This window comes from Erigeron canadensis, chromosome 1 (assembly GCF_010389155.1).
Source record: "Erigeron canadensis isolate Cc75 chromosome 1, C_canadensis_v1, whole genome shotgun sequence".
Taxonomy (NCBI): domain Eukaryota; kingdom Viridiplantae; phylum Streptophyta; class Magnoliopsida; order Asterales; family Asteraceae; genus Erigeron; species Erigeron canadensis.
In genome coordinates, this window is record NC_057761.1 from 29,441,715 (window position 1) to 29,457,562 (window position 15,848).

The 15,848-nt window shown below is 33.6% G+C and overlaps 1 protein-coding gene across 1 annotated transcript; it reads left to right on the forward strand.

Moving 5' to 3' along the window:
* Positions 1-11,789: 11,789 nt before the first annotated feature.
* On the forward strand, positions 11,790-13,103 carry LOC122589241 (pelargonidin 3-O-(6-caffeoylglucoside) 5-O-(6-O-malonylglucoside) 4'''-malonyltransferase-like). Its single transcript, XM_043761507.1, has one exon. The coding sequence runs from the start codon at positions 11,790-11,792 to the stop codon at positions 13,101-13,103; it is 1,314 nt and encodes a 437-aa protein (XP_043617442.1).
* The last annotated feature ends 2,745 nt before the right edge of the window (positions 13,104-15,848 follow it).

Here is a 15,848-nt window from a genome sequence, read left to right on the forward strand (position 1 = left end):
CAACAAATTTTCGTTAACTAATAATATTATGTCTTATTTCGGTAAGACTTGATCTTCATACGCTGCACATTGATCTTCAAACCGCAAAATCTCCGTATCCTTATGACAACTAAGAAATCCAAAACACAAATTGTAATTCTCCTTTAAACAGTAACCTCCAAATTAAGCTCCAAGCAACATTATCATGCCAAACATCATCACTTTAAAGTAATACAGACATCATTGCCTCCTCATGCAATTCGGATATCATCACTTCAGACATTATGCAAAATATCATCGCTCAATCTATTGATCTTCAAGCTTAACCGACATATGTTAAAGAAGTTGAATCTCCAACAATCAACATCGAATTTAATCAGCTCTCACAATGATAAGAAATTTTGTAACTTGAATTTCAGATATGCAACACTCACAAGATCCATGTCTTCAACCAATAGTGTCCGACTTTGTCTTGTATCTTCATGAATTCACCAATCACCTAAAGTCTTTCATATCAAATCTCCCCCTCAAGGTAAGCATCTCCAAAATACATAGAGAACCACTTAATCTGCAACCTCTTCACTAGTCACCAGATTAATCATCTCTACATCATTGGCATTAAGTAAAGGTTTGATTTTCAATTACTCGGCTACAAATGATTAACTTTATCACAAAAAGCTTTTCGACAAATTCCCAAACACATGTTAAGCAAAGATCATGAACAATTTACTCGGATTTTCAATCACGGTCTTCAATCTTCATCTGATTCATTTGAATCACCTAATCTTAAATCAGGCGCCTTTGATCCAAAAATTAGGTCGGACACATGTCACACGGATTCAAAACCAGAAAAATGCCATGACTAAACCCTAACGAAACACCATGATCTTCATTGCTACGAACACCCAAGAATTTTGCATAGAAAACTTGGAAGCTTTGAATTTTTATCCCCCCTTTTTCTCTACAAAATTCTTAAAACAGCCTATATGTTTGTTTTTGTTTACAATATGTCTCTCATTCTCATCTTCATCCCTCGGTTGTTCACATATGCAATCCAGAGATAACACAGTAGCTTATTGCCATAACAACATCATGACACAGTCGTTTATATATACAATCAAGAGATAACCCAGTAGCTCCTTGTCAGAATAACCTTTTTGGCCTGGTGTTGAATTCCCTCTAAGATTTCTCAGAATCTTCTATAAAGGATAGAACTCTAGCCGTCATTGATTCGAGTTTTCTAAATTTAGAACCTAAAGTTGATCAAGTTTTCAAGTCTAATGCTTTATTACAGAAATCGAACCAAAACTCAAAGATTTTACAAGTTCAATATTCCAACAAGCTTAGACCAAAACTAAATTAAAATTACAAGTTCTTGACAATTCGAAAAGTAAAAAATATTAGAATCTAAAATTGATCAAGTTTACAAGTCCAAAACCGTCGATTAACAAATATCAAACCTAAACTCATAAGAGTTTACAAGTTCAATATTTTTAGACAAGTTCGGAACCTAAACATAATCAAGATTAAAAATTCTAAAAACTCTTTTACTCGAACAAAATATGTGTATATATAGTGCACGAACCTTCGAACACAAAATATCAGAAGGTTGGTCGAGCTAGTAGGAGGTAGAGGTCGAGCTTGAGGTCAAGCTTGTGGTCGAGCTCGACCTGGTCGTGGTCAAGTGATGTTCCCATAACCATTGGAAAGTAGACTCATTTACGAATTCGTGGCCACTTGAATCGTCAAAAACGGAGTTACGGTTTGAAAGTTATGGCCAAAACAAAATCAACACATTTTGGTCGAGCTAGGGAAGGTCGAGCTCGAGCTTGGTTAGGTCGAGCGTGAGTGGTCGAGCTCCGGACTAGGTCGAGCTCCGGAAGAGGTCGAGCTCCAGAAGAGGTCGAGCTCCAGACTAGGTCGAGCTCCAAAATAGGTCGAGCTCTAGAATAGGTCGAGCTCGACTAGGTCGAGCTCGAGTGGAGCGGCTGAAGCTTGTCTGAACCAAAAAAACGAAAGAAAACACCTTAATCGAGCTCAACCTGGTTTAGCTTGGATTGACTTGTTCAATTTTCTCTTAAGCGGATGTAGCTTGTTTGCACCAAAAACCAAATGAAACCTCCTTAATCGTGGTTAAAACCTTAATCCCGAACCAATAGAATACCTTTGTTGGCTCTGATACCAATTGAAAGTCCCTTAGCCACCGGATCACACGAGATTAAGTATCTAATGTATAAGTGCGGAAAATCTTATACACTAGCAATCAACAACACGAACACGAATATGATTAAACTGGAACCGTATATTACTTCGGTAATTGCAATTACAAGTAACACACCAGGTTCGGAATACGAAAATATGAAAAACAAAACGACTGGAAGATTTTCCTTAAACATAAGGTTTAATCTCTATTTATACTAAAACTAATGGACTAGTCGGACCTCCAATTTCATGGACCAAAGCCCAACTTGGACACCAGACGAGCTTGACCAGGTCGAGCTCTACCCAGTCAACTTGTTGACCAATTCGAGGTTGACTTTATTATACGCGAAATCTTAACGTTTATTACAAGTACATATTAAATAGACTCAAGACAAACTTCTATAATGATGTTGTCACCCGGAAATGCACCAACACATTCTTATCCCTGTCTATTATAAATCCTATTGACCGTAATCATGGTGTCTATACACAACAGTAGCCGCAACATTTTTTTAGGTACACCATTAATTCAGATTTGATTATTTTTGATTAACTTTTTTACCATTAGTATTATTTATTTATTAAATCTCCAGTTATGTGGCTTGTGATCGGATTTTAATATAATATTTATCTATTTTTTATTCAAGTCTCCAAGCTATCATTGATATCATAAACAAACTTATTTTTTTAAGACATTTATGGAGCCCATGAGTGAAAAAAGTGACCGTATTCACATTACAACAATTTTCTGATGCAATGGGTGAAGAAAGTGCCAAGGATTAACTAATTGCAGTCATTATCCATTTCACTATATTGTTTGTGTTTAGCAGGCATATTACCATATAAATGTGAAATTACATATCTTTTCTCTCTTTCTTTTTGACTCTTTCAACTAAAAAGAAGATTTCTAACTTTCCACCTTCTTTTCTTTTCTTTATTTTTCTATGTAACGATTAAGTAACGTTTACTTTTTTGCTACTTTACTTTCTTTTCAATCCCTTTCATCTCCTTTCTACATATTTTTTTTATAGGTTATACCATGGGTATCCACCGGGTATATTGAGAGGTATTTAAAAGCCCGGTATAGCAAAGAGGTTGTTCTAAAGCCAACACCTAAGGGTACCATGTTGGACGTTAACAATGGAAGACTTGTGAATGCTAACAAAAATTCCATTCGTATAGAAAACACAAAGTTTGAAATTTTCACCCGATTATGGCGTCTCCAGTTTGTTCGCTACAAAGCAGAAGTTGTTCTTGAAAATAAAGATGATGTTCACCCCATCAGGGTCAACATCACTCATGATTGGAATGCATTCCAACGGTTATGCCAAAAGTTGAGCATATGTAGCAATCGGATAAGCCATGACTTGTGGGTCTCAACAAGGCTGATATATCCGATCATCAAAGACACCTCCGTGAATGAAACTTATCCTGAAGTTTCTAGAGGGGTTATGGAGGGTCTAATGAAGTTGTTGTGAAGTCGTATCCGGTTGATTTTCTTCTTCCTCAATTCTGGTGTAATGTCCTGTTTCCTTCTAATCATACTCCAATTTTTTATGGCTTTAATGTCGACCATCAAGAAATGCACCTCGTTTTTGAGCTCTGCAAGTCTTCATTATATGATTATATCTTTAAGAAGGTTCAATCTTTCTCGGGAGAAGAGGTGCTTTCTAGGTAATTGATTATTTAAAATCACTTCATCATATGACTATAAGTATTTCAAACTCACTAAATTTTTGTTTGTTTATGTAACTGCAGGGATAAGGATGTAAGTGCCGATAGTTTGAAGAAACTAATGAGGTATATTGATGACATAGATAGAGTATATCACAATATTTAAACTTTCTAATTCTTGCTAGATGTTTGACAATTTGTATTGTAGGAGTTTACTTGAAGGAATCAGGTTCTTGAAAAAAAATAGGCTTCAACACAAAAAGTTGAATCTATGGAATTTTGTTGTTGGAGATGATGAGTGTGTCAAGATTGTTGGATTTCATCACATAGAAAAATATGTGATAGATGTAAAAGAAGACAATTCATCTAAGCTCGAAGGCAAGTTATCAGTTGTAATTATAATTATATGTTGGTAGTTGTGGAATATATCTTTATTTTTTATTGTTCTTCAATATAGTTGGAGAAGCACAGAAATTATCAAAGGTAATTGCTTCATTCTATGGCAAACCCGATACTTCACTTTGTGAGGAAAGTTTCGAGACGACGAAAGTAGACGTGGATGATCATTTTCCTGAAGTTAAGAATCTGATCAAGTGGATGCAAGATCCAAAATCGTAAGTAAAATGTTTGTATGAAAGGTTTTGTTATCTCTTACTTAGTTAATTTAAATATAAATATTATTACGTGTTATGTATAATATACTTTGTTTTTAATCTACATAAATAGTTTTATACCGAATATGAGTTCTAATTGGTAAGTTAATGCTATGCAGTCCACCGGATATCGATGAGATTGCCGCTTATACCAACCTATGGGAGGATACTAAGAAAATTGATTTTTTTAAAGATGTGAACGGGATCTTGGAACGTTGTGGTGAAGATAGTAAAATTAAGGGTCTTGTTGATGATATGTATAATCAACGGGATTTCTTTTTTAAAAAGAGTTGGAAAAACTCAGATTAGAGGCTTATAGTGCCCTAAAGTGTTCTTGATCAACTGGAAAAACCCGATAAGTCTGAAATGGAAGCTTTTGAAATAATGGGGAAGGATGGCCCGTCAGAATACCATGGAGACAATCCTCGTCAACTGTTATGGTTTATAAGAAATCTCTTAACCCATTTACCACTAATATTGAAGGGTAAGAAATTGGACAAAGATGGGCAGAAGTGGCTTGGTTTTACTGCTGAAGAGTTATTCAGAAGTTTCCAAGCACGTTTTCCGAACTTTTTGTCAGATCTTTATGATTTTTTGCGTGTAAAATTAACAAGACTTCAAAGAAAGGAGCTTTTAGGTGCATATTATGCCTAATACAAAGGTACGTCAGATTCCAACTTACTTTTTGTTTGCTAGTAACTAATCCTGCTTACAGATCATAAATTGATCTTAGTATTATCATAGATTTACTTCTTGAATCATTTTTTATGATATTACATCATTGTGTTTCACTTGGCTGCTACCATTTATTTTTATTTTAGTATTTTCTTTTAACTCTTCCCTTTGTGTGCCTTCTTAGTTAAGGCGCTTTGATACAGTAGAAGTAGATTAGTTGCTGTTATCTTCTGAATTTTTTTTTACCTTTTTCTGTACTTTTTATCTCTTTATTCTTTTCTATGACACTATTCACACTATTTTTTTTCTACCTTTACCTTAGATAGAGCGCCCACGGTACCAAAAGGGGGGGAGGGGGTCAATGCCTTTCTCGAAATTTAAATTTTGTCATGGATTTTTTAATTTTAATAGGGATTTTTTTGCCTTCTTTTAAGACACTTTTTAATGTTGGTCTTATCTAGAACTCATATATTTGTTTTCAAGTAAGATAGTAACAAATTCTTTTGAACAAAACAACGTTATTATACATGCTAAAGTAATGAAAGGTACTTGCCGAAAAATTATTCTTTTAAATGACATCAAGTTTGTAGGGTTTTTTTCACTAAAGAAGTAAAGGCTTTATTTAATGTAAATTTAGCAGTCAAAAGATAGATTAGTGGTATAAACCTCACTGATGGCATCTTACAATTTTGACAATTTTTTTCAAAATGTCCCAAACTAGACAAAGTACCCGTGTGATTGTGGTATAAACTTCATGGATGATTTCACCCAATCAGAAAACCAATGATTTTGACATAGGTGAAGCTGGGTTAGGCTTATCAGAAGATGATTCAGAGATAAAACATGGCCTTATAGTTGTTTGATTATCTTTCAGGTTTTAGCCATTTGACTCTAGAGATAAAACATGGCCTCAATGGACTCATTCTCAAGTGCATTTTATGTATCCATCTAAATGGATTGAAAGAGAGGTGTGGCTGGTTGTCGGTTACTATCCCTTGCATGCATTGTTTTTGGTTACTATTCATTGTTAATGTTTTCTGAACATTGCCATTTACCCCTGCATATTTACTTGTGAGAAGTTGTGGTTTTAACTCGGTCTCTGTCTTTCTTATTGACAGAAGCAGAAGAGTTTATAGTTTGTGTTAAGAAGATAGCTTAATTATGGTTTAAATACCCTTCTAACTTAATCTGGTTTCAATATGGTTTATTATAGGTTGTTAACAAGATGTTATTTTGGACTATAAAGTACAAGGGCCTGCTGTGAATGTTGCTAGAAGATAAAGGTGGTCACTCTTCACTAAAGTGTAAATTAGAAGTAAAAGGACTTGTTCTGCCTAATGTGGAAGATGGAGGTGCTGCTGGTTTATTTCTGCTCTTTATATACGCAGTCATATCCTTTTTAGGGATTTCAACGTTCCTGGCGTTTTCTAACCGTTGTCTCACATTCCATTTTGAGATGTGATCGTTTTGTGGGTTTGTTCAAAATAATATTTTGGTTTAAAACTATTTTCTGAATATGAAGAATGTATTTAATTTATCTATTTCTGTAAGGATTTTATCAATCAATTTTATGGCTATTTTGATAAATTGTGAGTTTGTGTCTCATATTAGTCTCAAAGTCTATATAAAGTTTGATAAATTTACAGTTTGTTGGGTGGGATATGAAATGAAGTTTGCTCAGTGCAGTTCAAAACAATGTTTTAAATACCGGTATATATCGGCCGGTATTTCTGGTATTACCGGTATTTGAGGCTACTCCGGTATTTTAATTCTGGTATTTTTCTGGTATTTTCACTATTTCTTACCAGCCGGTATTTCCGGTATTTTTCAGTATTACCATTCTGGTATTTCCGGTATTTTAATTAAATTTTTTTTATATTTTTTAAATATTTTCTTATGATACTTTACTGTTAGCTTTTTGTTATTTGTGAACTTTAAACCTTATATTTTGTTATGAAATACCTATTTGGTGTTATTTTGGAGTGAATTATAATTATTTTGACTATTTTTGTCAAATTGTGACAAATTTTGTAAAATAATAACAAAATAAACTAAAATAGTCGTACCGGCCGGTATTTCCGGTAATTCCGATAATACCGGAATTTTTTTCCACGCCGGTATGATTAAAATACCAGTTTTTAAAACATTGATTCAAAATTCTTGTCAAATATTTGGACCAGGTGCAATTATTTTTGGCAATGTAGTCTTTTGGTACATCAAGTCATCAACTGATCAACATTTGTATGGGGCTTTGGGTTATGTAGACTGTAGTAGCCCTTTTCGTTCTTCTGATTATTAGGTGACTTTGCTTTAGCTTGCTCATGTGCACATTTCTACTTTTATTATCTAATTATTAGGCGCTTTCATTTCTTTTAATTGTTCATACTTTCTATATTGTTCCGTGAAATGATTAATTAAATTTTACTAGTAAAACGAATACGAGAAAACCCAAAAGTAATGAATAATGAAACAATTCATTTATGATCATGTAAAAATGTATGCTGTGTCATCTTGTGGAATTTTCTTTACTTATTCTCAACGGTGAAAGTTGATAGGTGTTTCACGAAATCAAAGACGTGAGGATTTTTATGGTATAAAAGTAAAATGAAACAAGATAGTATTAGTTGGGATGATTGAAATAACTGACCTCATTTTTTGTTTTTTTTTTTTGGAAATCCATATGGCTATAACTTGGAACTTGGAACTCAATGTGGCAATCCAAAAATACTAGTTGACAGTTCTGATATATAATACTTGGAAATCACTGTGACTCAAATAATCTTATGTTCGTCCTAAAACTTTTATTCGTAATAAAAATATAAGATGTTACAAAATATTTTTGGTTTCATTATCACAATTAGTAAATTTCGGTTCCCGCATGCCGCACCCATTGCTTCTGGGTGTTTGCGGTTTGGTTTTACCCGGTTAAACCGTAAACCGAACCGTTTAAAAGCCGAAAAAAACCAAACCACTTTTTAATTTGGTTTTGGGTTTGGTTTGTAACTGAAACCGAATTATATATTAAGTTTTTGGTTTGGTTATAGGTACATGATAATGAATTTGGTTAAACCGAAAAAAACTGAATAACTTATATTACTATCATGCATTATTAAAAGAGAAAATAACATGAGTATCCAAATTTTTATAAAAGTATATCAATTTAACCAACTTTTTTCAGATTTTCACAAAATACCCAACAAAATCGCAATAACAAGTGAAAATCGCAATGAGATTTTGAAAATCGCTATGAGATTTAGAAAATCGTTATGACATTTGGCAAAATCTCATAGAGATTTTATAAAATCGCATAAAGATTTTGAAAATCGCATAGAGATTTTGCAAAATCGCAATGAGATTTTAGATTTTTAAAATCTCATAGAGATTTTGAAAATCGCATAGAGATTTTCAAAATCTTTATGAGATTTTGATTTTTTTTTTTATTTTGATTTTTTTTGAAATTTTGACTTCCGCGTTACGTTTTGTGACTTTTTTTTTTAGATTTCGACTTTTTTTTAGATTGAAAATACACTATTCAAAATCTTAATAAAAAGTCAAAATTAAAAAAAAGTCAAAATCAGAAACAAGTCAAAATCTATGCGATTTTCAAGATCTCTATTAGATTTTAAAATCTCTATGCGATTTTACAAAATCTCTATGAGATTTTCAAAATCTCATTGCGATTTTGCAAAATCTCATTGCGATTTTCAAAATGTCATAGCGATTTTCAATTTATTGCGATTTTGTTGGGTATTTTGTGAAAATTAAAAAAAAGTTGGTTAAATTGGTATATTTTTTCTAAAAATTGGGTACTCATGTTATTTTCTCTTATTAAAAATATTTAATACATATGTTTTTTTTATTATAGATAGTTATTAATGTATCTTTTTATTTTTTATGTCTATTTGCATATTATATTAATTTTTTAATTTGGAAATAGAAAAATAAGTGACAAATGATAAAGGACTTCATGAAATTTTTTTAGTAAGAATGATAAACAAAAGTTTACTTATTCATATTATACTTTAAGTCTAAATTTACTACTTTCGTGAAAATTGAAATTATGAAGCTATTTTCATTAAACACAACTTAGACAAAAAAAAAAAAAAGAAGAAGATGAATTTGTGTTTTTGATATTTGGTTTTTTCGGCTTTAAACCGAAACCTAACCGAATTCTAATTTGGTTTTCGGTTTGGTTTTTTATTATCTTGAATTAGGTTTTGGTTTTGATAAATAAAAATAAAAAAACCAATGTATTAGTTAATTAAAATCTAAAAATGGTAAATGAGGTAAGCAAATAAATCCAAAGGCTAATTCTTGCTTTTCATCCAAAGGCTATACTTTTTTCAAAAATGAATTTAAAAGACTCTTTTATTATTATTAGGAGATTCGAGTAGTATATTTTGGCAGTGTGTGGATTGTGTCACATTATGATATTTTTATGTGGCATTAAAAATATCCTTAACTTTTTAACATATGGATTTATAGGTAAAAATGTTTAAATTAGTGAATAAATAAGAAGGGTAATATGGTCATTTCAGGTTCTTAATTACTTAAAAGGGAAGGACAGTTTGCTTTATATAGTAGTATAGATATAGATATAGAAGTATAGATAATATTGTTTGACAACATCATCAATAAACTAGAATTAAAGATGGTATTAAGTGGGTTAATATTAGTTTAGTCCAAGGCTTGAAATAATTTTGGATGGGTTGTGGCCCATCTTACCACCAATGTAGGCATGTGGCTCCATCACTGATTCACTGATCATAGAGATGGGTTTATGCAATTTGCTCTTCAACTTGTACAGCTATTTAAAAGTGTTCATTTAAATCGGTTCAGGTTTGATCAAATCCAATAACTGGTTTGTTGACCAAAAACATGTTGGGTCGGTCAGAACCCGACTTTTGCGCACACCTACTCCTGTCATGTGGGTAACATTTTGATTAAATTCAATAGTTAAGATTAAAAATATGATGTTTAAATTTTGATCATTGGATTTAATTCAATATAAAGTTAGATCAACTTTAAAGGATCATAATCCAACATGTATTGGCACTCCTAAATTTTTATAATTTTATTTTTGTTAATAATAAAAGATGACACCTGTCTTTAAGAAAACGACCATATATAGGGGCCCGAGCCCAACCATTAATATACTCTCTTCGTCCCAATTTAAGTGTTCAATTTTGACTTACCAAGTTTTTCTTTTATAACTTTGACCATAAATAATTTTGTTTGTGTTATATATTAATTGATGAAAATTACGAGTATATCAATGTCAAATATATTTAAAACTCTATTCATTCATATATTTTACATCAAGTATTACTAGCATTGTACCCGCGCGATGCGGCGGCGGTTTGGTCATGACGACGACCGGTGGTGGTGACGAACTATTGTTGGTGGTGGGTGTAAGTAATTGATGTAAAGATATAGTGGAGATATTTTAAAAGATAAGGGATTGATGATGTAAATTAATTTATCAAGGGTAAAGTGGTAATTTTACATTTAACATTTTTATGAGAAAGAATGTGATAATTATTATAGGATAATATAAATATAACATAAAGAAAAATATTGACGGTTAAAGTTAAACATGAAACATAAAAAATAACATTTAAATAGGGACGGAGTTACTCTTGGACATGTATTAGTTGTACCATGCCATCACAGCATGCGCACATGGAGACTTTCCACTCGTTATTAACATCAAATTTTCTTGTCATACTCCGTACTTTATTACTTCTTCTTAGAAGAACATTTATTTACCGGATATTTTTACACCATCCTAAAATAAGTCTCTATTTAAAAAATTAAAATAAGTGTCTATTTGGAAACCACAAGTTTTTAAAGATGTGTGCACACATATACTGTATCATAGAGTGACAAAAGATTATAAGCTTATTTTTACTTTGTACACTTCTATATATCAATTATTGGAAAGTAGTATTAAAAGTAACTATGTAAAGTTAATTATTTATCTTTATGTGAAAACTTACTTTGAAACAACCTAAATGAAAGATTGACACTGCACGCATGGATTGCTAACACGTTGTCTAGTCTCAGATCGGGGACAAAACGTACCTATTTACCTTTATACATTATTAACCCTACTTTAATTAATGATTTGTCATTTTCAATCGTTAATTAACGTCTAGCATAGATTTATGAAACCATGTGAATGCAATGATCTTTAACTACGCAAAATTGTATGGGGTACGTACTTAATTTCCAAAAGTTCAAAATAACATTTCTACTTTATGGCTATGTATTAAAAAGCAACATAGTTGGATTAGTGGTAAACACCATTGCCTCTGGAGACAGAGGTCATGAGTTCGATCCTCATCCTATGCAAAGGTTGGAAGGCCTTTTCAATCATTTAGGTAGAAACTGGAAGCAGTCTCTCTACTTAGATAGAGGTAAGGTCTGCCTACATCTTAACCTCCCCCATACACCATCGAGGTATTGGGGCTCAAAACTTGCAGAAGGTGGCACTAAGCAGTTACTTACTCACTTTATGGCTATATATTAGTGACTCCATCGGCCAACCTTTCTAGCCCAAATATCACTATAACATTTTCCTCCAAAGTGTTTGAAGTTGCTATAATGGAGATTCCAAAAGTAGATATTAGATCAAGAAAATTGATAAAAGCGTTCATTCCAACCCCGACCACCCTTAACCACCATAAAATGGGCTTTAAAGATGAGGTGGTCGCCGCTATTAATGTCCGCCTCATTCTCTTCTATTCCGCGATGGTCGGCGGTGTGGACACCACCATCAACTTCATCACTCAACTCGAAAACTCATTAGCACAATGTTTGTCACGATTCTACCCCATTGCTGGTAGATACAACCATCAAATTCGTGCCATCGAATATAACAACGAAGGTGCTGAATTCGTACAAGCTAGAATTCAAAACAATGTGAAGCTACAAGACATGTTAGACCCGAAATTAAACCCTGGAATACTAAACAATTTGCTCCCATGTGGCACGTGTGATGCTGGTGAGATCATTGACCCGTTGCTTGTGATCCAAGCAACAGTGTTTGATTGTGGTGGCTTGACGTTAGGTGTCTCCATTTCACACAAGGTTGCGGATGCAGCAACCTTGTGTACCTTTCTTAATGATTGGGCTGCATTGACTCGAGGGGAAATCACCCTCGAGTCAATCAGCCCAAAATTTTGTTCATCTGAGTTTCTCCCTCCTAGAGGTTTCTTAGATTTTGATCCGCCCTTACCACGTAGCTTAAAGCACAAATTTGAGAATGAATACATAACCAAAAGAGTCTTGTTTAGTGAAAAGGAAATATCGATGATGAAGGAAAAAGTTAATGGCGGCCAAAGCTATTCGAGAGTACAAGTGGTTTCCGCTATGATATGGAAGGCCCTAATCGACGTAGATCGAGCAAAACATGGTCATCCACGAGCGTCAATGCTCTTTCAACCCGTTAATATCCGTGGGAAAACAACACCATCCATACCAAATGATTCTTGTGGGAATCTAGGTGGATTCATCATCACAGAATGCCCGATAGCTCAAACATTATCAATGGGATTTGAATGCTTAGCAGGTTTGTTACATGATTCGATCAAGAAAACAATTGATCAACTAGGTAAATTGAGTTCAAAGAGCGAAGAACTGCAAACGTTGGTTTTCGATTCTTTTGTAAAGAGTGAAACTCGCGACGAGCTGGTGAGTGTGTTTCCACTTACCAGCTGGTGCAAGTTTCCATTTTATGAGGTGGATTTCGGGTTGGGACCGCCAGTGTGGGCGGCAAGCTCGGCGGGCCCGGTGAGCATGGTGACTTTGATGGATGGTCAAGGTGGGTTTGGGGTTGATGCTTATGTGAATCTGCAAACGGATGACATGCATTGTTTTGAAAAGGTGTTTGATATGTCTGAGTTTGTTGTTGAGTGAGTAATTTAAAACAGTAAAGTGATTAATGGGACGTATTATATAATACTATCTTATAAAGCATTTTTTCTTTTTTATATTAAAAAAGATAATTTAAACTACTCAAAATACTCTTATTCATTATTCATTAAAATTAATATCTCTACCTAATATGCCTATAATAACCTTGAATCTTAATCACTCTTTTTTTTTTCTCTTCTCAAATCTCAACCACTCATTTTTTTTCTCTCATCCATAAATCATTTTATTCCTTTAATTCATTCAAAATCTTTTATCTCAAAAACCGTATATCGATAAATTATAAAAATTGTATAGATTTTCTTAAAATTTCATTCTTTTTCATTAAAAATGTCATTCGATATATTTTTGACGAATTTTTAAATCTGATGGCGGAGCCCGTACTGCTAAAGCATTTGGCTATTACACTGTATGGCTTATTACCTCTCATGACCTATCACTCCACCATCTCACCGCCGCAACATACGGACACTATCTCTCGTTTTATAAAAGTGTTTACACATAACATGAAATAATCGAGGTAAGGTACGTAATAAAAACAATCTATCAAAATTTGAATTATGAGGTTGCAAGAAACTCTTTCCAGTATTTGTAGTTCAAATGAAATTTGAGTTTATAAACAGAATTGCAACCCGATTGTAAAAATTGGAAGTATCTCAAAGACAAAATTTGGATCATACAAGTAAATGTAAATCTATTTATTATAATATATATTTTTGAAAAAGTTATAAGAAAAATGAGTTGGATAAACTGAAAAGGAAATTTAAAACTACTATCGTGATAGAAGGCAAATAAGCAATGGAATTGCACAAAGAACCAAAAACATAGATTTCTAATCAAGTATACAAGTAATATACATTGATACTTTGTTTTGAATTAGTCCATAAGATTGTTTTAGAATCCGCCAATGGGTTGGTGTCCATTGATAAATTAGACTTTAGGGAAATCCACTAGGATTCGAATATAATTTCTTACATTTGTAGTAGTGGATTATTAGGGGTTTGCGCGGGGGGGGGGGGGGGGGGGGTGAGAGTCCTGGGTTTATCTCAGGCGTACGTGGTTCAAACATAACATATTGCCCAATTAAATGTCACTGGATGTATCGAATGCTAACTCCTAAATATGAACTCGATGTTAAAGATAAAATATTGAATTGAAATCGGAAAATAAAAAGAAACTTGCCATATTGTAGAGATAATTATGACTATTATTAGATGCGACAACCAAATGTATGAATTGAATGTGATGCAAGTAGTCGTGATCAAAATATGAGCCAATTTGAGGAACCCGAAAAGATTTTTAAAAAAAAATAGCTTGAAACCGATTCAAACCAGAATACATGATCCAGGTCAAGGGCCGGGCCGGATTTAACTTTTAACCTAAGAAACCCGTAAAACCCAAGTAACCCGCCTACATGGGACGAAAGTGGCATCGTCTGCATTTGTATTGCTTTTAATATAAATCCAAGCTAGTCAACATGCACACTGAGGTTGTAACACCACCAACACATGCTATGTCATTTGTCAGGATTTCTTTCAATCCTAAGCTAGACTAATTACCTTGTTGCTATTTCTTGGAATAATCAGGTGAGATGTTGGAAGAAAACAAATGTGTGAATATGCTATAATGATACGTTAAAATTTGACTTTGTAAGGAAAGTTACTGAGAAGCTAGCCAATACTATTCGTCCATAGTTCGTCTCGCTTCGTCTACCATCATGGATTCGTCTCCCACCGATTTGTTTCTCCACGAACGACTCGCGCGTATGTTTTTTTCTTTTTGCCGGCTACGTACGTGTATACTTTTTTTTTCTTTTTTTGAAAAAACGGCTACTATATTCAAGTTTCAACTCTCAGAATTTGACATAAATAACCCCTATAACGGTTGGTTTGGTCTCTCCCCTATATCCACTATTTTCACTACAATTCACACATATTAATCTCATAAATAATCTTTATACACCAAAATACACTTTCAAACACCCAAATGGATCTATCTTCACAAGAATCCTTGACTGGAGGTCGAAACTATAGGTCAAACATGACTCTGTTTGAGGTTAAAAACTCGATGCAGCTTCACATGCTTGACGACAACAAGCATAAAACGGACGTGGGGGCTGTGATTAATAGCATGAGCACGGTACAGGCGGCTTACACGACCAAAACTAAAGAACTTCTCAGATTGGGCCGACTTCTTAACAACCTCGACTACCAATACATGACATAGCTGCAATAGAAGGTCGTTTGGTTGGACCAAATTCTTCGCAAGCATACTGATGCCGATTCCACTTTAACGACCACGCTTGAGCACGCGAAATGTTGGCAAGGCAATGTTGGCCCACGTAACGATGGTGGTCGGCCCGAAGGTTACATGACTGACCCGGGGGAGGAATACGCTACCAAAGACCGACTTCGAGGATCAAATGAACTATGAACACTATAAATTCATCCACCGCTATGATGGTGACAATGACGTGTCGTCTACCGATTCACAATTTGGTTGTCGTTAAGTAATGTTTTAATTTAGGACTCGTAATTTTAATAAATGGTATTATGTATATAATTCCGGTCGTCAAGTAATGTATTGTTTGTTTATTTAAGTAATGTAGTGTTATCTAATTTGGAAGGAGTAAAAGTGTAAAGTTGGGTAAAAATATAGAATTAAATAAAAAGTGAATCGTTTATGGGGATTAATCCTTGGATGATTTTTAGCTGATGTAAAATTGACTAA

Bases quoted from the DNA above. Each gene is read 5' to 3' on its own strand.
- LOC122589241 (XM_043761507.1), top strand. From the start codon at position 11,790: ATGGAGATTCCAAAAGTAGATATTAGATCAAGAAAATTGATAAAAGCG.